Source organism: Eretmochelys imbricata, chromosome 2 (assembly GCF_965152235.1).
Source record: "Eretmochelys imbricata isolate rEreImb1 chromosome 2, rEreImb1.hap1, whole genome shotgun sequence".
NCBI lineage: Eukaryota > Metazoa > Chordata > Testudines > Cheloniidae > Eretmochelys > Eretmochelys imbricata.
Window position 1 is genome coordinate 7,574,793 of NC_135573.1, and position 24,363 is coordinate 7,599,155.

At 43.5% G+C, this 24,363-nt stretch overlaps 1 protein-coding gene across 16 annotated transcripts in view; it reads left to right on the forward strand.

The window, feature by feature from the left end:
* The window catches only part of TSNARE1 (t-SNARE domain containing 1), a 710,453-nt gene that overhangs the window by 411,193 nt on the left and 274,897 nt on the right, over window positions 1-24,363 (forward strand). For 14 of the 16 annotated variants that reach the window (XM_077809733.1, XM_077809719.1, XM_077809724.1 and 11 more), the window contains one exon: window positions 17,663-17,830. In XM_077809733.1, coding sequence (XP_077665859.1) covers window positions 17,663-17,830 — 168 coding nt within the window. The remainder of the gene's footprint in view (window positions 1-17,662; window positions 17,831-24,363) is intronic. The other 2 variants (XM_077809735.1, XM_077809732.1) reach the window with 1 other exon arrangement.

Below are 24,363 nucleotides of genomic sequence, written 5' to 3' on the forward strand. Positions count from 1 at the left end.
TCATTCAGCTTCCAATCCCACAGGATGAGCTTCCTTGCAGGTAGCATTTCCCAGGTGCAGTAGGGCCATTAACCAATCCTTTGTATTGCGATGGCCCTTGATGACACATCTGATTTTGATAGTCACTGTGGATGGGCAGGGGAACGATTCCTGGGCCTGATTTCACATGTTCAGAGCAAACATTTTCAAAGTTGTAAAGCAAAACATGCATATTTTCTTGCAACATGGAATACAGACATTGCAAATGAGATTAATGTATGTAGCAACTTCCAAGCATTTCATAGAGTCTAAATGCATTCGTATAAAACTAATACCTATTTTGAATACAACTCACATACAGGGGAACTGGTCTGGACTCCAGCTATAAATGTGTCAGTTCTTAGCTAATCCCTGCAGCCTGGGCAAGAGCCGGCATTTGGCCTGCTGGCATCACAACACCTAACAGCACACTGGGCCATTGGTTTATCACAGCCTTGGAGGAATTACTTGGTTTACTGAGTCATGCACACCATGGAAGTGTCCCATCCAAGTACTGACTGAGTACAGCCAATTATTGAGAAATGTATGGATCTGGTCTATGTCTGCAGGCTAGTAAAACTAAGCTATGTTCAATCTGAGCAGCATTGGGGGAAAAACAAGGACTCTTGAGACAAATGGAAAAGAAAAATGCAACATAAATATAGGTTAAATACTCCATAGGAAAAGCTGTGGGCAAAATTCTGACACCTTTACTCACACTGAGTAACACCTTACTCCACAGGTAGTCCCATTGGATCTAATAGGACTTCACACAGAGTAAGGCACTATTCAGCATAAGTAAAGATGTCAAAATTTGGCCCAGTTTTAAGAGATCTTTCAAGTAGCACAGTTGAGCCCAGGAAATGTGCATGCAACATTTACTCTGTCCCCTCATGCATGTGTATTATGACACAGGGCAAAATTCTGTTCTGAATCACTAGTGTAACTTCAGAGAATCAATGTAGTTACTGCGTACCAGAGAGTCTTTAATTACCAGTACCCCTCTATAGTAAATAGGATTGGGTGTGTCTGCCAGGAGGTGTTGGCAAAAACCAATTTACTAGGGTGTAAGAGACAAATGAACAACTGGTTCATTTGTCTGACTATAAATGGTATTGGACACTTAACTGCAGTAATTCTTATTCACAAATGGACACATTTTGTGTTGCATGCAAATGACAGTATTTGAAAGGGTTAAACTAAGGGCTGTATTTTGGGTTGGAAAAGACCACCACCTTGCTGCCCCAGACACATGTTAGAAATATATTTGGGATGTTGGGAATCCCATCTTCCTCAGTTCCACTGATCCATTAGGGTCAGGTGATGGTATCCCACACAACTGATTATTTTTGTGATTGTGAGGAGCTGACTGTTCATCTGAGATGGGCACCATGATCTATAAATTATAATAATCTGAAACTGGTAGTCAGATTACTCTTGGCTCTGCTTCTGGCTCACCATGTGTCTCTAGCAACTCCCTCTTATCTTCCCTCTCTGTCTCCCACTTCCCTTTCATCAGCATCTTCTGTCCTTCATTCACTCTTGTCAGGTCACAGTCCTCTCTTCTTCATCTGTTCTCTCTCTCATTGTCTCCCCACCTCCCTTCCTCTTTGCTTAGAACTTTTGGCAAAGATAAGATTCCAGAACAAAGAACAATTAAGTCAATTCTGTGACATATGTTTTCCTTTTGTAATACGTGATATGATCAGTTGCATTTCTGCCCATAACCATGCTATTAATGTTTAAATTGCTCCTATTGATATAATGATACCTATTGTGAAACTGACAATGTAAATATGCTTGAGGAACAGCTAAGAAAACAAGATAAGAATATCTCAATGCCCAGGGGAAGCACACAAGATGGAGACTAATAGAGAACATTATGCATTTTGCTCATCACCAATTTTTCAATAAAAGCAGATTTACAAACTGCAGCAGCTTTCAGCATATTAAGTGTGTAGCTCTGAAATGAATTGGGATTAGCAGGCAGCTTCGTCTAGTTACTCCTGGTCATGCTGGGTTCTGCAGCAATCAGCCCTTGATTGAAGCTTACCTTGACAAATTTTTCCCACAGGTTGATTCTTGGTCTGGAGACCTTCGATGTTCTGTTCATGTCTGTACATTTCAAGAAAGGCCAATAGTCATAATATCTGGATGATTTTTAAATCAATATTAACAATCTTTTTATTTCACATATCAACAAGAATGTTTTAGGAATGTGTCAGGCAGATAGGTCACTGCTTTCAGGATCTTACCCACTAATGAACTGATCCCACAAGGTGCTAAGCGCCTCCTCAAAGGAGCTGAGCACCCAGTTTGGGGCACTTAGCACCTTGCAGAATAAAGCCCTATATAGAAGGATGGGACTAATCTTCATAACATACGAGCACAGCCTGTGGGGGGAAAGGGAGAGGAACCGGAAAGGTGGTGCGTGGGACCAGAATTGAAATAAGGACCTCTCTTTTTCGGCATTCAGTACTCTTCCCTTGGCTGTCATGGGTGCCTTATCTAATTTAAATTGACCTTGCAGCTTCTTCCCATCTATTGTGTCATTTGAGCATTACAGTGTGGAGAAACAAAGACTTCTTGTCTGAGCAGTACAAATTCCATAATCTGTGTCTCTGCACAGTAGACTCTATTTCTTCCTCTCAGGATACAACATCAAGGATTTTACTTTCTATTTCCCCCCGCCCCGTTTGTTTCTAATGCTGTGTTTATTAGGAAAAATGATATCTGCTGTCAGAGAAAGAGATAATTCATGCAAGCAATCAGTGCTGGGTTAACCGGAGAATGAAAATGTCTTGGACTGTAGCAGAAACTCACATACTGAAAGTGTTCTCTTGGCTATCCATCAAACAATCAATTACTGTAGCCATTAGTCCCCTTTAACCACACATTATATCAATTTACCAGACGCGCCAATGTCCAGGTCATAACCCTTTAAAGATGAGCAAATACAGAAGGAATCTATTAACGTTTTGATGCCGCGTGGTCTTGAAAGGTAACAATATATAGCTTTGATCACTCCATGTCCTTCCGGTATCTTTAGCCTATTAGAGGCCCAATCCTTGAGGAATGCCGAGTGCCCTCCAATGTCAGTGACTGCAGTAGGAATTGAGGGCCTTCAGCAGAAGGCACTCAGCACTTCTCAAGATGGAGCCCTGTCTCTGGTAGTGAGGAAGAGAAGGTCATTCAACTGAAAAAAATGAATAGAGAAAATCAGTTTGTTTTTTGTCATTGCCTTGGTAACGCTTACAAACAACTGCCCTCCTCCTGTAAATGCACAAGAGAAGTGAATTTCCTTAAAAAAGGAAATGTGGGTGGGTGGTTAGTGCAGCATACTGGCAGTCGGTCCCAGCTTTGTCACTGCCTCCTTGGCCATGTCCGCCATTCAATAAATTAGGCATGCTAGCCACCCTTGGGATCCACGAGCACACGCAACACAACGCACAGCCACATGTGAAGTTCCTGTCAATAGTGCAAGCTGATTCTTCCGTTTGGTATAGCCTTGCTGCAAGCAAGTGTAACCATCTAACCACCATGTTATCCTCAGCTGTGCCAGTCTCCCCCGATGCAATGCCAGTATAGGTAGCAATTGGTACCAGAGTTGCAAATTCTCTTTCTGCTGCAATCCCAGAATGGTCCTGCTCTTCTCTTCCTCCCAAGCTGGTAGGATATAGGGCTGAGGAAGTATCTGCTAACCTCTGCTCTGCCCAGTTGCCTGTCTCTGAACCCACACCCTGTATAGCAGCATTGATGAACACGAAGGCAGTGTAGTCCCTGGTCCCCACAATGCATACGTGACTCCTCATGCCGAACAGAAACATTTACAGGAGACAAGAAAAATGTGAGCAGGTACAAATATACATTATACTATAGTCATTTTGCACCTGCCGTAGGGAGCTGTGCCAGGCATTATGGGATAAGTGCAGAAATGTATGTGCTCTTCAGTGTTTGCAGGGACCATTCTGTGTGGATGCAGTACATTGTGCACTTGAAATAGGATTCCTAAGAGGGATGTTCTGAACCGATGCAAGCTGCAAGCATACATTTCTCTAATGTAGACACCGTTACTGTGTGACTTTGAGCAAGTAACTTCTGAGTGCCATCTCAGTGCCAGAATCTAATGCTTATCCACCTCAGAGGATATTGTGAGGCTTGAATGCCGTTCTAGGTTTGAAAGTGACTGTGTAAAAATGTCCTCTTTTTACAGAAGAGACCTGCCTCCTGTGTGTGTTCAGAGGTAGATCTGCCAGTTTTAGAGTAGCAGCCGTGTTAGTCTGTATTCGCAAAAAGAAAAGGAGTACTAGTGGCACCTTAGAGACTAACCAATTTATTTGAGCATGAGCTTTCATGAGCTACAGCTCACCTCATCGGATGCATGAAGCTCACGAAAGCTTATGCTCAAATAAATTGGTTAGTCTCTAAGGTGCCACTAGTCCTCCTTTTCTTTCTGCCAGTTTTAGTGACTAAAATGAGGTTTTAGTTCTGTGTATTCCTGCTAGCCATGCAGAGCCAATGCAGGCAGCTACAGGAAAGTGAGCAGGATTCTGTTCCATCTGGTGGATCATCAGTGAAATTGTTTGCCAAGTTTCAGTCAGTTACACAGGTGTAATTCCATTGTTAACACTGAAGTTGCTTAGGTCTGACTCAGGTGGAACCTTTATTAGTAATAAGGATGTGTGAAATGGAAAGGACCCAAATTTGATTCTCTTTGAGACTAGCAGCCGGGGGATGGAGGTGGGAATCAACTTTGTTTTAACTTGTAAATTGAGCCCATCTGCTAAGAAAATTATTGAGAGACAATAAGCATGTAACCACCGGCTGCAGTATTTGCAGTGGTTTTTCAGAATACAGATTAGCATTTGCAAAATCATTGGATTTTTTTGGATGAAAGTGCTAATACAAAGTATAGAAACTGTTATAAGCTACAGAGCACGTGATCACCCCGGGTTATTACTTATAGTCCTGGTCTTGACTGTTCAGGAAAGATATTTTTTAAAAAATGAATACAAATAAGGACAGCAGAAATTACACAGGGGCTGGAATATAACACATCAGATGAGAAAATGAAGAAGCTAAATGTATGTAGTCTAGGAAAGAAGACCCAGAAGAGACATGATTACAATCTATAAATATTTTCAAGGTGACAATATACATGAAGAATAGGTAATTTATTTACAATGTTAGATGATCTGATGCTAGGGCTGATGGCCTGAAGCTAAAGAAGGAAACATTTAGGGTAAGTATTGAAGGGAGAAAGTTCTTACATTAAGAACAATTGGAATAGGCTTGCTGAGAGGTGGTCCAGACACTATAACTGGAGAAATTCAGCAATATAAATAAGACAACACAAGGAATAAGAATAGTATGTGAGCCTATAAAAAGGCAATGAAGTCATGATCCCAAGGCTATCTGTGGACCATCTATCTACAATACAGTTAGGTAAGCTAGTATCCCAATGTTCTCTGGAGAATGAACACATGTTGAACACTTATGCTGTGGTGATAAGCTCCTGAGGGGCTGAACAGAAAATTTTTCAGGATTTTTTCTCTCTTTCTATCTTCACAATTTATTATGCTGAAAATATTTTGATAGTTTTTCAAGCTAGTAAAAACCATCGGGATGTTTGCTTGCTAATCACGTATTATGGGTCTGCTGGGCTGAACAGTTTAGTTAATGAAAGGTCACCATCTTGATGTCTATATAACACAAATACAATACGGAATATTCCAGGAAAATAAATCAGTCTGTAGCGTTCCCATGTACCCACTTCCTACTTCTTGCCACCTTTTGAAAAATTAAGTTAACAACTTTTTGCCCTATAAAGAACTTACATGGAATAAATTAGCTAAGAAGCAAAATGCTTTCCACTTAATTCTCCATGGCAAACAGTCTTGGATATGCTGTTTTATTCAGTTGAATAATATTTATGCTTCCCATTGTTATTTCACTTTGCATTCATTTTGATTGCAAATATACATATGTGACAGAATTTGCCTATAATCTTCAGCTCCTCTTTCTTGAAATCTCCAGTGTATCAGTAATAACTATATCGTTGTTGTTAATGGAAATGAGGTTTATATATGTTTTCTTTCTTTTGTTGTTGTTTTTGTTTTGTTAAACTTTGTTGATCTTGTACTGAGAGTTGCCACCCACCTTGTTTGTCTGGATGCAAATCCACACTGTTGTCCTGTGTGACCCTGTGCATGTCTCTAGTGCAGCATCATGCTGCACACAAACATCATGCCACAATCACAGTAAATGTTTATTAGCTCTCCCTAGAGGGCAGATTATTCAGGTTCATTTTGGCCCTTTTCTACCTTTCTTTGAAACATGCTTTGCAGACCTCTGAAGGAGGTCAAAGTCTATACTAGATAAACTGTTGGACTATTCCAATCTGGCAATGTGACACTAAGAACATCCCAATGCCAGAGGGCAAGGGGGCTCACTGGCTATTGGGTAATGAGTTTCATCTTGTCTGATCAGTTCAGTGTACCCCAATTCATTATTGTTATAATCTGTATCTAAAAGGTGTCATAATATGTCATTGGAAGGTTCATAGCTCACTAATCATTAATATTCTTGACTGATGTATGTGCATGGTATGTGTTAAGAGTTATGGATCTATTGCTGGAATTATGACTGAAATGTGTTTAAACCAGGCAGGTCGGGGGGAGTTGGTAAACAGGTCTGACCAGGTCTGGAATAGAAATGAAGCAGGATTGACCAGAGACAATGAGATTGCAATGTTCATGTGTGGTAAACAAAACCATCAACGCTCACAAGGTGGTTGGGTGTCAGCATGTCTGGACCAACTTGATCATCAGGCAAAGACCATACATTGGCATGCCAGATAAACAAAGCTACCAAACTAACAAGTGGGGGAAGAGACAGCATGGCTAACCCTTAGCAGGAAGAGGAATTTTATTTGAGCTATAAAGAGAGGCGGGGTCTGAGCCTCAAATGATCAGCAATTGAATCACTTTGCTGTATTACTGTATTATAGAAGTGTATTGTGCTAGATCTTTTGTGAATGCCTGCAACAGACTGGTTATTAATATCATTTTAAAATGCATCTATTACCACTATAGGAAGGATTAAGAATACTCATTGATACTATGCCTAAGTAGTGTGGGCAAACGAAGGAAGAAACAGTTCCTACCCTGACAGGTGGGAATGTCACAGCTATTTACCTGTCTCCAATGAAATTAAGCAAGGTGTGACCAAAAACAATGGAAGCCCCATTTGCATAGAAATTAGCAGGGGGATGGGAAGGCCACAGGAAGGGAAGAACAGCATGAGGTGATCCTGCCTCTCGTAACAAAGAATTTTGGGAGACATAAGCGAAAGCCATTTCAGGCCTCCATCACTGGGCAGATGAAAGAGGGGAGAGTTCTTGCAAGTTGAGAAAGAAGGGTCCTTCAGTCCGGGGGGAAGGGGGGGCTAGAGTCTCTGGGAACTGGACTATAGAATGAGGGGAAGAGATCCCCTATGATCTCTTTCACCTGGGAGACGAAGGATGTTCTTCCACTGGAGAGGTCCTTGCCAAAGGGGTGGTTAGCCCTTTTGAGTTATCTTGCTGGAAGCATGCAGTAAGGATTTTACCTTGAACCCGAACAGTAGTGTGTTAAATTAAGTCTTAGCCATTAGAAACCCTATTTTTGTTTTGTACTTGTAATTCCTTGTAGCTTCATGCCTTATACTTGAACCCACTTAATCCCTGCTCCTTTGTTAATGGAATTGTTTATTTTTATTATAAACCGCCTCAGTGCTGTGTTTAACTTGCCGTGAATATTACCTCCAGTTAAAGTAATAAACTGTTGTATATGGTGACTCTTTACAGCAGCAATGTACCTTATTATTTCTCTGGGTGATCCAGGAGAGGGCTGGACACTTCAGGGCAGGCGTTGTAGGGTGCTTTGAGCAGAGGGTTGGACTAGATGACCTCCTGAGGTCCCTTCCAACCCTGATATTTTATGATTCTATACTTTAAGAATCCCAGTGCAGTTGAACAATACAGAGGCTGTGAAATGGGCAGGCTTTTTTCATATGTCAGTCACATGTTAGCCTTGGTGCTCAACCCTTTACAATAGATTCTTATGTTGAAAATATTTAACTATCGAAAGTATGGAAACCATTCATATAACTATGTAAACTATGAAAACATACATCAAAGTTTGGGGCAGTGAAGCTATGGCAGCAGTCAGCAGAAAAAGTGTTAAAGGTCTTAATTCCCAAAGAGGCTTTTATATGTCCTCCTGAGGTCAAAGTTGTTCCTAAGGTGACTGAGAACTCTGACAATTTGAAAAAGCAGTTAATGGCTAATAGTTATGAATTCTTTCATTGTGCATCACAGAGAACGTAGCCCACCAATGCATTTGTTTGGTGCTGATATATAATGCCATGTGCGGACTCCATTTTGCATAAATACCGTGAGCATGCAGCAAATCTTGTCTTGGTCATTTGTTCCCTCTCTGAGATGGGAAAGGACTCACTTGGAAGAAGAGGACTTGTTTCCCTTTGCTTTCCCATCAGCTTCCTCCTGCTCTGTTTTAATCCCCCCTCATTCACTCTAAGGATAATATGATCAGCAGGGTTTTTGTGGCTGTGCTGAAGGTGAATCTCTCAAGGGCAGGGCATTTTCATTCATGGACCTTTGTCTTTTGAACTTCCTTCCACTGGAAATCAGGCTGAGTTTGGTTCTTGCCCCCATCTGAAGCCAAAGAAAGATTTTCCTCTTCACATTATAAAGGATGCCACCAAAGGAACTGGTGGCATTCTTCCTTTTTTCATTTTCTTCTATAATCAGTGTCCAAACTAACTATCCGAAAGCATGACTGTCTAATGGGAGGTGCATAGAATGTGGTTCTTCTTAGATAACCATGATGCTCCTACTAATCCTTGTAATTGGTACCTAGATACAGAAATGATGGCTGTATGAGAAATTCAGAGAGGGAGCCTGTAAGTGGAGTGGTTTTCTGCCTGTTCTCAGGTTACAGAAGAGATGTACTGTACAGTTTTCAGCTGTGGCGTCTGGAAAACTTTGCCAGTGGGCAGAATGCTGTGGAGTTTAAGAATTATGAGGCTGTAATTCAGACAGCCAGGAAAGGGCAGAAGCAGTTTTTTAAAATGTGATGCTGTGCAATAAAAAATAACAGCCAACACACATTTATGCCAAACCTAGGAAACATTTGTCTGTGTTGTTTTGCATATATACAGATGCTGTCTGAAGCTGGTGACAGCAGAGTATCCGAGTTTGGGTGTGCATGGATGTTTGTGATCAAAACTTTGCTCGTTAAATGAAATGGATGATTTTAAAATTACTATGAGCTTGTGGAGAAGGGAATGTCTATGCCTCTGCTCATCATTATTATTCCACTTCACACACATTGCTGCAGGACCATCTGTTGGCACTGTAGATAAAAGCCCTCTAAAGGGAAAGAGAAGACTGGAAGTAGAAGCGGGCAAAGCTTTTTTCTTACAGAGCATGCCTAAGGATTTAGTGATAGTTACAGGTAGGTACAAATAAGCAGGTGATAGTTACAGTGAAAGGTTGTACTGAAGACTCAGCTCGCTCAATATCTGACACAGGTGTATGCCATCATTTCAGGGAGCCAACACATGTTGGTGTGAGGGTGAGTACAAGTAAGACTAATTATTCTTTGAGGGAGTTCTATCAGAAGAACTCTCCTTTTAGATTTAGGTTGACCTGGGTCACCCGGGGCTGCAAAGACACGCTATCTGTGAAGAGCCCTTTTGTTTCAGATTGCTGAGCCTCAAAATAGTGGTTTATTTCTCCTCCACCTGAGCTGTCACAGGCACATAATTTAACTCATCCAAGCTCAAAGTATAGTAAGCTCAGCTAGGGAATGGAAGAACCGTGTGAGGTCAAGATCTCGATGGAGAGGTAATAAGCTCTTGCAACAAGAGAGAAAAAAACAGTAGGGGAGATGAACTAGCTGCTCTTCTACCAAGTCTCTTCCAGTGCCAGCAGTTCCACGAGACTAATAAGCCTGTCTATAGGCTTCATGACCTCAGCGATTAGAAGGATGAAAAATGCTAAACACAAATATACATGTGTTGAAATACGAACTGATATTACAAATACCTCCCACTATTTCACTGTCCCTATAGCTGCAAGTACTGGCATATAACAGAAAATCAGTAGAACTGATGGTTTATTTTTTGCTTGGCTTTGGTTCCATCTCATTCCAGTCGAAACTTGACCAAGTGTTGATAAGAAAAACAACAACCTTGGAAAGATCCTAGTTACAATAAATGTAAAGGCACTACAGACACAAATACAGACTCTCTCTCTCTCTCACACACACACACACACACACACACACACACACACACACACAGAATTTATTCTCAGACTACGGTGGTATATTATAATCATATTTACATAGTTTAAAAAGTTGGAGTGATTTCTGTAATTGTGCTTGTTGAAGCTGCAAGTGCTATGGATAGAAGATATAATATTTAAAGCAGCTGTAGTTTAGGAGCTGAAATTAATGTCTCTAACAGTGTCTAATAAAGTTCATGCTGAGTGGGAGAGAAGGGCATGGAATGGACACATTCTGATTGGATTTTTCCCCCCCATTGACATGGTAAAGTACCTCTCATAAGATAACGGAGCTCTGGTTACCAATCACTGCTACTCTCTTCTGTGTGAAAGATAATGCAAAGTTGTAATATCACTATTTCACTTCTCTAAAAGATTTAGAAGTCCCAGGCCACTTGTTTTGCAGCTGCCGGAGGCTTTTCTACCTGTAATTGCTTTGGGCTTCCGCTTGACGAGATACATCTATAAATCTTTCTGAGTTTGCAAGGTTAGTTGTTTTGGAAGGATGGTTTGAGAAAGATTATCTAATCTAATTTGTGTCTTTTTAATGTAGCTATATATTGCAGCTGGGAAGACAGAGCTGGCTATTCCACGTCATTTTTGTTCATGCCAACATATGTACTAAAAATTCACCAGTAACATTCCAACATTGTAACTAATGGTATTGCAAGCGATGGTCTTTTGGGCCAGTGCTGTAAAGCATTTTAGTGTTCTTTAATGGAGGCATTCTGGCCTCATTATTCCAAGTATAATTAAATGTTAATCTTCATGCATGCTACTGAGAGTGGGCTTATCCTCATGAAGGTTAGTCCGTCTCTTTAGATGTATACGCGTACTGTAAAGTAAGAGAGACACATCTCTGCATTGCTGTGTTTGCAGTTTGTGCAAATGCTACAGCCAAAAAGTTCCCTAGATGAGATGTGATACCTTACATGAAGAAAGGTAGGTGTGTGGGTGATTCCTTATTGTGGTCGTATTCCTGCTAGGGGTACAGGAAATCCTGAGGAGTAAAGGAGGGAGAGCACCCCAGTTTGTTTTATAATATGGTGTGCGCAAAGTTCCTACTGCATTACAGATTTACGTGATTGTGAATGGTTGTCATGGACCAGCTTGCCATTTGTAGTATTCAGTTTGATTATGTGAGCCAAATTCTCCTCTCTGTTACATGGATATAAATCCCGAGTGATTCTGTTGAAATCTGGCAAGTACAGCGTGCACAGCAAGGCTAAGTATTGTTATTATTACATACAGGACCATCCTTAGGATTTATGGGACCCTATGTAGTATTATTAAACCAGTGCCCCTATGCCCAATGGCAGCCCGGGCTCGCACGTGTATTTTAAATAAGGGTGGTCTTTTGAAGGATTTATTTTAAAAAAAACCTATATCTGAAGATCCAAGCATTTAAGGCTAAAGATGAATACTCATATTGTGCATCTAAAAATGTTTGCAAAATTTTTTAGAGTTGTTATTTTATAATCTTCAGCAACACACTAATGAAATATTTTTACAGCAAATTTTAAGCGAAGGTCCTGTAGACGAACATGTTCCGAGTAAATATTACAGTCCTGCACACCTGGTTTTGTCAGTAAATTCAGAAACTGACAGTAAGTAGTGGGGGTTGGCAAGTGCTTGTTAAATGGCTTCATTACCATGTGAGGTTTCAGAGTAGCAGCCGTGTTAGTCTGTATTTGCAAAAAGAAAAGGAGTACTTGTGGCACCTTAGAGACTAACCAATTTATTTGAGCATAAGCTTTCGTGAGCTACAGCTAATTAACTTAGGCTTGAATAGAGACTGGGATTGGTTGAGTCATTATACAAAGTAAAACTATTTCCCCTTGGTTATTCCTCCCTCCCACACACACACACACACACTGTTCCTCAGATGTACTTGTTAACTCCTGGAAATGTGCTGGAAATGGCCCACCTTGATTATCACTTCAAAAGGTTTTCTCTCCCCCCACCCCACTCTCCTGCTGGTAATAGCTCATCTTAAGTGATCACTCTCCTTACAATGTGTATGATAAACACCCATTTTTTCATGGTCTGTGTGTATATAAATCTCCTCACTGTATTTTCCACTGAATGCATCGGATGAAGTGAGCTGTAGCTCACGAAAGCTTATGCTCAAATAAATTGGTTAGTCTCTAAGGTGCCACAAGTCCTCCTTTTCTTTTTGCGAATACAGACTAACATGGCTGCTACTCTGAAACCTGATTATGACGGCAGCTTTAATTATATAAAGTGTGTGTGTGGATGGTGAAGAAGTTGTGGAAATGTTACCTGTGTTTCCCCTGGTCTTCCAGAATTAGGTTGCCATCCAATTGTAAGACCTGCTTCCCACAAGTTCTGAGGACACTGACAGCTTTGTCATAACCATTAATAAAACAAATAAATAATAAAATAATAAAAACAAGTAATAAAACAAAGGTAAGCAAGTGACAGAGTTTGGCATGCAAGACCTCTTAATAGCATCTCCGTCTATTCTCCCACCTATTCAAAAAAGAAAGCTGTGAAAGACAGCAGCCAAGAGTTGAGATCATGTGGACAAGGGAGCCGTGATATTTCAAGAATCCCTTGTTCTGGAGACAGCCAATGGAGAAGACTGTGTTCACCACTGACATAATGGAATATGATAAACTGAATTCACATTAAGCCTAGTTAGGGTTGAAAAGTCAGCAAAATATCAGCATGCTATAATTTTATTAAGATGATGTTGAAGTAAAAAGAAAACGGTACAGAGTTTAAGCATAGAAGTTTCTGGTTATTAGGGAATAAGGTGCAGATTATCAAGGGGTGCAAACGCACGTGTGTTAGCTTCATCCTGTGCCTCAGCACTTCCGAGCCTTTCCGTCTGGTACCTGTCACACTGTTTTGTCTGTTTCTTTTAATTTCCAGTAGGAGCATAACTTCTAATGAGCGTCAGTAATAGTGTCTTGAAAGTTAGATGTGTAAACGAGAGCTATAGTTCTGAGTCACGGACAGAGCAACTGTTCTTTGTATGGGACATTCTCTGGTCCTCTAAAGATATGCTGTGCAGGATCTCTGGTGTACAGTATGGGAGCTGTAAGGTTGTGCTTTTGGGCAGAAAAAGAGAGGGCATTATAGTGTTAGGTGGCTTAACTTTTCATTTCCGCGCTTTGATGATTTGTTGTTTTTGTCACGTGTCTTGTGTGTGGCAACTTGAACCATTTCACAATTGAGTTTTTGTGTATTAGTTTCCCACATGTTTTTTTTTCCCTATTAAAATGTTTAAGCAGCCGAATGGGGGTGGAACTCCGTGGAGGTAATTTCTGGGTCTGTGTCACAGAAGCGCAGCCCTAGGTGCTGCCACAGCCCGTGGCTTGAAGTGGTTTCCATCGTATACAGGGTTTACCGTTTGGGTCAATGGCTCTCAGCCCCCCGAGTGCAGTTGCTGAAGTGAAGATTTTATCTGCTAGAGAAGTACAGCTGCTGACAGATTTTATATCCAGCCGGACAGATACAACTTTTTCTATCAAGAACTGCACATAAACCCTTATTTGTAGGATAAAATCTGATAAAACTATAGCTGCAGGCAGAAGAGATTTTATCCTACAGAGAAGATTTTATCCAACGGAGAGAATGTGCCTTGGCTACTGTTTGTTCATTAGTTGTCACATATGTTGAATAAGAACAAAAAATGACCCTTAGTCCTAAAAAAATTGTTTTCAAAAACTATCCAGCACATCGCACATACTGAACTTTTTCACCTCTCTACCAATACCTTTGCAGATACAGTGTTTGTTTTAAAGATACACACTGGCAGAAGACTGCCACAGGCAAACTTCAAGAACAGATCAACTTCAAGCACTTCCTATTAAAAAATTATAAAAAGAATCTAAACAACAATTGCATAGAAAATTCAGATAGCATAGAATCTAGCACCATTTCATACTGAAAAGCTACATATGTATAGAGGAAACCAAGAAATTATGCCTCATTTTAAGCCCATCTCAGATTGCAGCTTTAACTATGGAAGATCAACGCGTGTCTCTGTTATAACTTTGTTGATTATAAGTGTAACATTTGCAAATACAGTAACAAAAAAATTCAAAATGTAAAGGAAATACAAGAAAAAAACAATTAAAATACAATTTACAATCCAAAATATTAAATCAAATTAGATTTCTTTACACATTTAAATCCAAGTCTTTGTTAGCTGAGAGTTTCCATTTGGTGCTGCTTGAAAACAAGGGGTTTGTTCATTCAACCCACTGTATGAGGGCCACATACTACATCAAAATAATCGGCAAAAAATGGATCACAGTAGCCAACCATGACGAGTCTATGGAATGAACACAACTCCATTTTTATGTCTTGCAGGAAATTATAGCCAGCACACATCCTATTCTTTCTTTAATACAGGATCACTCATTCATGTGGCTTCTTTGCAAGATGTCCAGGAGACAGATTCACAGAGCTGTCTTCAGTGACTCTGAAGTTAACTCATGTCACCAGTCTGTTTAATAGGAAGAACATGAGTATACTGTGCTTGGACCATAATTTATTTAAACACATCAGTGCCCATGCTTTTTAAGGAGATATTGGAGCCATATCTGTTGTTGTGGTAGAGGTGGATTATTGTGGATTTACTTATTTACTTATATTGCAATACAGCACCCAGAGGCACCAGTCAAGACTGCAGCCCCATTGTACTGCAAAACTGCATAGGACGACATGGACCCTGTCTCAAAGAGTGTTAACTCTAATTTAAGACCAGACACAAAAATGAGTGCGTGTAACAAATAGGGAGTAGAGGAAGATAGAACAAGAGTAACAATGAGAGGAACACATGGTTACATAAGAGTAGCTATGTGCATAGTTTGATGGTGCCAAGTCATCTGATGTATGTTTGTTGGGGTGGTGGCTTTCCCCCTGATCCTGTACAGCCACTTCTGGAAAACACCAAACAAATTTGATGAAGGCGGTATGAATTGTGTTTGGATAGCCCTGTGAAAATGTGACCGTGATGACTGTGTGTGCAACTCCCATTAACCTTAATACGTGAGACGTTGCTGAGTTGAGAAGAGACCTTCATAGCTACAAGAGTTGCATTAGGGTACTCCAGGGTGTTTTATTGGTCGATTAATACGTACCTCAGGTCGTGTAGGCAGTCTGCCATATGCTTTCAACTGTCTGACACTTCTATTAGTGGACCAATAATACACCCCCTGGAATGTCTTAATGCTATTAAAATGTGGCTTGGTAATTTTAAATGCATTTGTAAACCTCATTTTTGTGATGAGTTTCCTTTTATAACATATCCTTCCACTCCAGAAAATAGCTCTTAGGGAAGGAGAGGAAGAAATAATGGAAAATACTGACAGCAAGAATCTCCTTCTCTATTTATAATTTTGGGGAACATTGTTTTTGAATGTTTCCCCCCCTTTTTATGCATACAGATTGATTTCCCCAGCCACGATTTTCAAAAATGGGTGCCTAAAGTTAGATTCCTAAGTCCATATTTATGCACCTAAATAAGTGGTCCAATTTCCAAATGCCCTGAACATCCAGCAGGTCCAACTGAAGTCAGAGAGCCAGATGCACAGCATTTCAGAAAATCCAACACATATTAGATGATGAAATAGGACCTTAAGAGTTTGAGTTTAGGCACCCATTTTGAAAGTCTTGGGCCCTGTATTCCCATCTCTTTGTTCACCCTTCACACTTCCTCCAAAAAGCAGAGATAATTTTACAGGTACTGTTTTGCTCTTCAGGCACATACCCCATGGCTGGGGTCATCATCCCTTTCAAGGTGACCAGACTGCTTTCTTAATGCAGTTTTGAAGACCCAATTTTGCGGGGTGTTGTGAACCTCCAGTGAGCTGCTGAGAGTTCTTGATTCTCATTCATTCAATGTAAATTGAGGGCAATTGGCAACATTCAGAACCAGGACCATTGCAAAGTAGCAAAGTATTTCCTTCCCAAACCCAACCCCTGAGAGACACTTGTGGCTGAGGTAGCAATCACCATGTCTTCCTCCAATTTCATAACGTTGCAAGCAGCTGGACTGCCATTTAATTTAACTTTTGATAAGCGAAACTGGGAGCAATGCCAGTTCGATGGCGCTACTTACGTGTTTAATGTTATACCATGCGGAGCCTTAAATGCTTCCTAAAAACGAACACCTGCTGTGTGAGCCGCCAGTGAGTTAATTCAAAAAGCAAACCAAAATGGAACCATGGGTTGCCCATAATGATAACTGTATTATCGTATTGCTGTTGCAGCTCTCCTTCCTACTCACGTCAGGCACACGGTTCGTCACTCTCTGATAACTCGTGTACTGTAAATTAGATCATAAAGTCTTCAGGGTAGGGAATTTGCGTATGCTCTGGTAAAGTGTTGAATACACTGTAGGGTATCGTAGACTTAATAAGTAATAACAGTGGGACTAATGTGCTTAAACTTAAATGTGTGCATAAGTGCTTTGCTGGATCAGGGCCTGTATGTTGAGATATATATGATATGACATATGATGAGAGAGATGATGTGGTGAAGGCATTGGCCTGGGTCTCAGGAGATCTCAGTTCAATTCCGAGCTCTACCAACACTTCCGTGTTACCTTGGGCATGTCATTTGACCTCTTCAGTTCCCCATTTATAGAACAGGGATAATTCTTCCCTTCTCCTGCCCATCATCTGTCTCAGCGGTTCTCAAAATGTGGCCCATGGTCCACATGCAGCCCAATTAGCATACAGCTGCAGCCCAGCTCTGTGCTAAAAAAATATTCAAAATTTGCCACTCTGGTCTGGCAGGGGGCAGGGCTGGCTGAGGGGGAGACAGCGTCTTGCAGCCTGCACCAGCGTTCCTGCCAGCAGGAGGCTGGTGAGTGCCGCAGTGGGACACGGGGTGGTAGAGTTGGTCTTTGGGTAGGTTTGGTGGGGGGCTCTGGAAACCAGGGGGTTTGCCCCATTTTTTAGGTGGGGCTCCACTCCTGGCCCCTCTTCTCAGGTCCTGGCTGCCAACCCCGCTGGGTGCTCCGCTCCTGGCTCAGTGCTCAGGGTCCTGGCTGCTGCCCAGCCCCACGCAGCCGTATTTGGGGTATGGCTGCCTGGCCCACACCCAGGGTCCACTCCTGGCCCCACTCTGGGGACTGTGGGCAGTTTTATGATGCGGGGGCACTGTGGTTCTCAGCCTACAGCCCTTAAAACGCATTCCAAAGGCACTATATCTGGTACATAGAGCTTTGTTTTGCATAATCTGCCTGGTAGGTAAAAGCAGCAACCATGCTGTTAAATCTAACCCTGCCTTACATACTTTCTCCCATCTCAGCAGAGTCCCAAGACCCCCTTCTCCGACCTGGCTGATGATGAGAAGATTTTTAATGGAGGAGATGGCATGTGGCAGAACCAGAGTCAGGATCAAGCCCTGCTCTCGGAAATCACAGAAGAGGACCTGGAGGCCATCCGTCTGCGGGAAGAAGCCATTCAGCAGATTGAGGTCAGTAGCCTTCACTACCAGCTGGCTTGGAAGTGGGAGTGGTCATTAGCTTAGCCACACGGTAGACACTCTGAAGAGAAGACGACGTTGGTTTTATATTCTTGGTGTTGTGACACCTCCATTAGGTTTTGGGAGCATTTTCAGGTGTATATTACAGTGGGAACATGTAGAGCAAGGAAGAATTACAGTGCCGTATAGTCACTGGTGAAAGTTAAAGGAATTAGTGTTTAGGATTAAATGTTTAAGCATATAGTTTGTCTCATCGTCTATTGCGCTGCAGAGTCTTTGGGCTCAGTGCTGCAGTGCCGGTTCAGGCAGAGCTCTCTTGTGATGAGTGATAGCTTTGTGTGCATACAGATCAGAGGATCAGACCCAGTGGGTGAGAGACATGGAACAGATGCAGTTTACTGGCATTCTTTCTGCTGTTGGCTGGTTGTCGTACAGCTTATATACAGTAACTCCTCGCTTAACGTCGTACTTACGTTCCTGAAAAATGCGACTTTAAGTGACACGACGTTACGCGAATCCAATTTCCCCATAAGAATTAATATAAATGGGGGGTTAGGTTCCAGGGCATTTTTTTTTTGCCAGACAAAAGACTATATATATAGTATAAGTTTTATATACAGTATACACAGTATAAGTTTTAAACAATTTAATACTGTACACAGCAATGATGATTGTGAAGCTTGGTTGAGGTGGTGGAGTCAGAGGGGGGGATATTTCCCAGGGAATGCCTTACCGCTAAATGATGAACTAGCACTCGACTCAGCCCTCAAGGGTTAACACGTTGTTAATGTAGCCTCACACTCTGCAAGGCAGCACACGTGGAGGGAGGAGACACAATAGACGCATGGCAGTGGCTGCAAACATTCCCTGCGGAAACTGAACGTGATGATGAACCCATGCTATCCCACTGGAGCGCACCACTCCCGCCACTTTCCAAAGTGCAGGGGTGGTGGTGGTGTTGCATGTGTGTGTGAGATATCCGGTGTGTGTGTGAGAGAGAGAGAGAGAGAGACAAAGTCACACACACGGTGTGTGTCTGACAGAGAGAGATAGACACACACCGTGTGTGAGAGAGAAGCTCCTACTCTAAGTACACTGCCTTTTTAAGTAGATCAGCAAGTTGAGATAGCAGCTGCTGCCAGGAAACTCCCTCCATCCTGAGCCCTGTCCTATCCCCTCCTGCTCTGTGGAGATGGGGTACAGGAGCGGGGGGGGGGGAACAGGGAGAGGGGGGACACCCAGACATCAGCACTCCTCTTCCCCCTCCCTCCACAGCAAGCAGGAGGCTCGGGGAGCAGCTCCAAGGCAGAGGGCAGGAGCAGCACACGGCAGTGGCGGGAGGGACAGCTGAACTGCCCGGAAATTGATAGTCTGCTGGGCGGGTGCCGCACAGGGAACTTAGGGGAGCGGGGAGCTGATGGGGGGGCTGCCGGCCCACCCTGGTTCCAAGCCCCCACCAGCCTGCTGTAACGGGCTGCTCTTCCTGCCAGCAGTAGACAAAGCAGGCAGCTGCCAAAGAACGTTATAAGGGAGCATTGCGCAACTTTAAACGAGCATGTTCCCTAATTGATCAGCGACATAACAACAAAACCTCACTTAGCATCGTCCTAGTTAAGGTTGAGTTACTGTACCCAGATATGTTGTTGGATGCTAGGTTGAACAATCCACCTTACTCTATACATACACCTACTTCCTGCTTCCTCTATTTCCATCAGCAATCAATGCCTAATACCAGTGATCATGCAAAATAAAATACTGTAACCCTCCTACCTTAATAATTAAATATTTTGCTCTTTTATATAAGAATCTGTTGGTTCTTAACGTAGTAATGGTGAAGGAAAGGAATCAAATTACAATATTCCAGGCTTATTTTTTACTAAAAGGCAGCACAAAGGTTTATAAATATAACGTCAAAAAGCTCCAAAAGCTTTTTTTTTTTTTAAGAGATATGACTGAGTCATGTATACATTTTTTTCTTTTAAAAAAATCAGTTTTCACTTTTGGAATACTCAGTTGCTTGAATTTAACCGATAAATGAATGAGAACAGAGAACATTTCCACTCACAAACTTATGCACGCTTAAACTAAGGATGAACCTAAAGATAGGATTTCAGAATAAATCAGAACATTTGATTAAGAAATACATGTTATTCTCTAATTGAATTCAGCTACTTTTATCAGAATGAATTTGGATATTAGCATGTCAAAAAGTGTGATGCAAATCAACAGTGCAAGAAGAGGACAAAAGTTCAAACTGTGACCCAGTACACTGCATCTTTGAGAAGGGAATATATGCTGCTTTTAAATAGAGATAAGAATTAGATATGATTCAGTGTTTAAAATGGGAGACTTATTTTGTCTTCTAGGGGTATATCTCCCTTTATGCACACCTTGCCTTGGCTCAGGTTGGTTGAATGGTGGTGCTGATATCCAAGATACAGAAAGTCATTGAATATTTTTGTTCCCTGAGGTGAAACTGTAAAAGGTTATCCTCCATTTTAGCATCTGTACCTGTCTGTGAGTGTGAGTTTGACAGCAATATCCAGTGAAAACCTCTGCTGGAATCTCTCGTGGCTGAGCCTCCTGCAGAGCCATCTATAATGTGGTTCACTGCAGTATGTTGCATATATTTGTACCTTGGGATGTTGCTGCTCTTAAGTATACTTAAGTGTTTATTTTAGGTTATACTGGTAAAACCATCTTGGGTATTGTATACAAGTAAACGCAAATTAAAATATCCCCAGTCCAATGACCTGGATATTCCTTCTGTATGTACAATTTACAATAATAGTATTGATGAACTGAAGGGATAAAAATGATCCAGGATGGACTCACCTGAACAAGATAAATTTACAATGTCTTGAAGATAGTACAATCCTAAAAAGATGCTTACAGATGTCCTAAAAGCACTTTTTTACAGAAGGTAGTCAACAAAGTGAAAAGGCCCAGCCTTCCTATCAAGATGTAACATTTAGAAAGAGACCAAGGACAGTCTGGCTGATTGCAGCTGCCCTGTTGGGGTAGAAGATATAGAGATTCATGCGGGCATTTGGGGCGTATGTCGATATTAATTTCACAGGTGCTGTACGAATACTTTGCACTCTGCTTTCTCCTGTGTTTCAGTCCTGGAAAGCATGGCTTCTTTCTTTTGGAGGGTGGAGGGGACGTTTGATATCTAAGAAGCATGGATGTAATGGTATTTTCCCAGGAAGTGGTAGAGATGGGTCATATTCTTGAGACATTATTGAGAGAATGTAGCAGCTTCCTTTCCCTATACATGTTCCTACTGTCTCCTGCCCGGCACAGAAGACATTGTCACTTCCCTGTAACTGAAAATGCTAGATGAAAGCTTCCTGTGCTGAGCAGATGGAAGATGCCCAGCAGGCATGGAAGACTTCACTCCAGGTGCTACAAGGTTGTTAAAAGTACACAGACATAATGCACCTTTATTTTAAAATAAGATTTTTATTGATTTTGTAGGCTTTCCAAGTGTGACTCCCACCTAATGTTAATTCCCCATTAGCTAAGTGTTCGATAATTCACTCAGCCACTTTGCATATGGTGACAGGGATTCAGGTTTCTGTTTCTTAAGAATCTGTTTTTCCACTGACATCACAACCGAAACCCACTTTGCATTGATAACTGGTACTGTACATTTATTCAATGACCTTGCGAGGGCTACACAACATACGCATTCTTGCATACAGAGCTTCAGTGATTTTTTAATTAATAGGAAGAGGGTGAAATATAAGAAAATTAGCATCGTGTATTATGTCTCTCCATCATTATGCTGCATTAAGCAGATATTAAGCAATCCTTCAACCTATTTTAAAAGAAATGTGATGAGAAGGTTATGGACATTTTGAATTGTGCCTGTGGCAAATTGCTGGCACTACTCTGATGGGTCTCGCGCTTTCTCTTCTTGGGGCAGGGGTGGGGGGGTGTTCAGGGCACCGTTTCTTGCCCCTGAACTGGGGTATTAACTGCCCCACTAGTATCATAGAGGAGGGGAGTGGAGAGGGAGGAACCCGGGCCCGGCCGCTACTCTGGGTCCCAGCCCAGGGGCCCTAGGGATAGCGGTAAATCACTAGAACTAGTGGTTCCTTCCCCTGGGCTACTTCCCTCTCCTGCCCTTCAGCTTGTGGGGCTTCCTGCCCTCCCTCTGCACAAACCAGGTGTCCCTTTACCTAGGGTCTTGGTCTTCTTAGCCCACCGCAGCACTTCTCCAAACTCTCCTCTGCTTCCCTCCAAACCGCTCTCTGCTCCAACACCGATCCACTCTGCTTCAACTCCTCCAAACCGCTCTCTGCTCCAACACCAATCCACTCTGCTTCAACTCCTCCAAACCGCTCTCTGCTCCAACACCAATCCGCTCTGCTTCAACTCCTCCCAACGGCTCTCTGCTCCAATACCAATCCGCTCTGCTTCAACTCCTCCAAACGGCTCTCTGCTCCAACACCAATCCGCTCTGCTTCAACTCCTCCAAACGGCTCTCTGCTCCAACACCAATCCGCTCTGCTTCAACTCCTCCAAACGGCTCTCTGCTCCAACACCAATCCGCTCTGCTTCAACTCCTCCAAACCGCTCTCTGCTCCAACACCAATCCGCTCTGCTTCAACTCCTCCAAACCGCTCTCTGCTCCAACACCAATCCGCTCTGCTTCAACTCCTCCAAACCGTTCTCTGCTCCAACACCAATCCGCTCTGCTTCAACTCCTCCAAACCGCTCTCTGCTCTAATGCCAATCCGCTCTGCTTCAACTCCTCCAAACCGCTCTCTGCTCCAACACCGATCCGCTCTGCTTCAACTCCTCCAAACGGCTCTCTGCTCCAACGCCGATCCACTCTGCTTCAACTCCTCCTCTTGTCTGATTGAAGCAGGGGGGGAGGGGTTATCATGTAACTGGCTTCAGGTGCTTTAATTGGCTTCAGGTGCTTTAGTTAATTTATAGCAAATTTTCTTCCCTCTACAGGGAAGAAGGCTCCCTTCTGACACTCTCCTGCTGTTCTCTGGCCTGGGCTTTCCTTGCTTTTTGCCCCTGCTTTAGTCTCCCCCCCTCCCCGCAACCAAGCCAGACGCTTTTTCTTCGTTTTGTTTTTTTTGCTGTTTTTTTGGGGTTTTTTGCTGCCGTTCGAGTGCTGGTCGGCTGCCAGCTTGCCTGCCAGCCCCCCCATGCCTGCCCTCGGACGCTGCTACTGCTTCAGCTGCAACCCCCGGAGGAGGGGGGAGGACTGCCGACCTGCTCCCCGGAGGAGGGGAGTGGCCGTCCCCAGACCCAACCGTTTTGCTGTTCGTTTGTGGACCCGCAATTAATTGTCTTCTTATCTGCTTGGCATTTTTGGAATGCTCCACAAAGACCGGGAGAGAAGACAGCTGACAGAGACATCGCCCAGGGAAGCTACAAATCATTGTGGAGGGGGCCGTAAGACTGAGTAACTTTTGAACTGTACTCTCGTGTGGGGGGAGTTTGACTGTGTCTTAACTACGTATGTAGGGGCACAGGGGGTGTGGCACGGAGCTGCCCCCCGATCCATTGGTGTCCCCCCCAACACTACTACAACTGTCATGGTCCCCCCGCCGTCCGTCCCTGCTGGCAACCTGCCATCTGCCTCTAGCCTCAACTGCTTGCTTTGAATTTCGTCATCCGGACCAGACACAACAGCCAACCAAGCGAGACTCTTTGGATAAACGCGTGTGGGTCCGCATTCCCCCCCACCCCCGCCCCCGGACTGCCCACCCCACAGTTTGCCCCACTACCTGACCCAACTCCTGTTTTCCTTCCCTTGTCCAGTCCGACACATTTGCCCCCCCCCCCCCCCCCCCGCCTGCAGCCCAGCAGGGAGAAGTGGTTAATCTGTTTCCCCCCCGCCCTTCCTTCTGGTGTCTCCCCGTCTCTCCCTGCTCACGATGGCGGGGAATGAGAGGGGTGAGGCCCCTCTAACAACCTCAGTTGCCCCTCCCCCACCTACCCCCCTGCCTAACCCCCAAGCCCCCCACCACCACCACCACTGCTGCCAAAACACCTGCCACCGTCCCTGCTGGGGCATTGGCAGCCGGAGGCACCGGGGCGACTATTGCCGCTGCTACGCCCACCGCCCCCCCAGATTCTAGGAAAGCCCCCCCGGTTAGCCAGAAAGGCCAGGGTGCGAAGAAGGGGAAGGGCCCCGCCACAACCACCAAGCCCTCCATGACAGAGGCTGCCCCCACCGCTGTGGCCTCGTCATCGACCATGGCGTCCCTCCCTGCTGTTCCCTCCACCAGCTCTGCGAGCGTCCCTCCCCCGGCCCCCAGGGTGTATGCCCGGGCGGTGGCAGCCCCCCGCCCCCGCCTGCCGCCTCGTCATCTCGCCCACCCACCGCCTCCGCTACCATCAATAGCGGCCGGGGTCCCTTTCCCACCATGACCAGGAAGCACGGCGTCCGTTGCCTCCTGGTGCCCACCTCGCCCCACGTAGAGACATACGTGCAGGCGTTGGCGAGGGTGGTAGGACCCACGGCTATTGTGGCGGCCTCCAAAATGTACGGG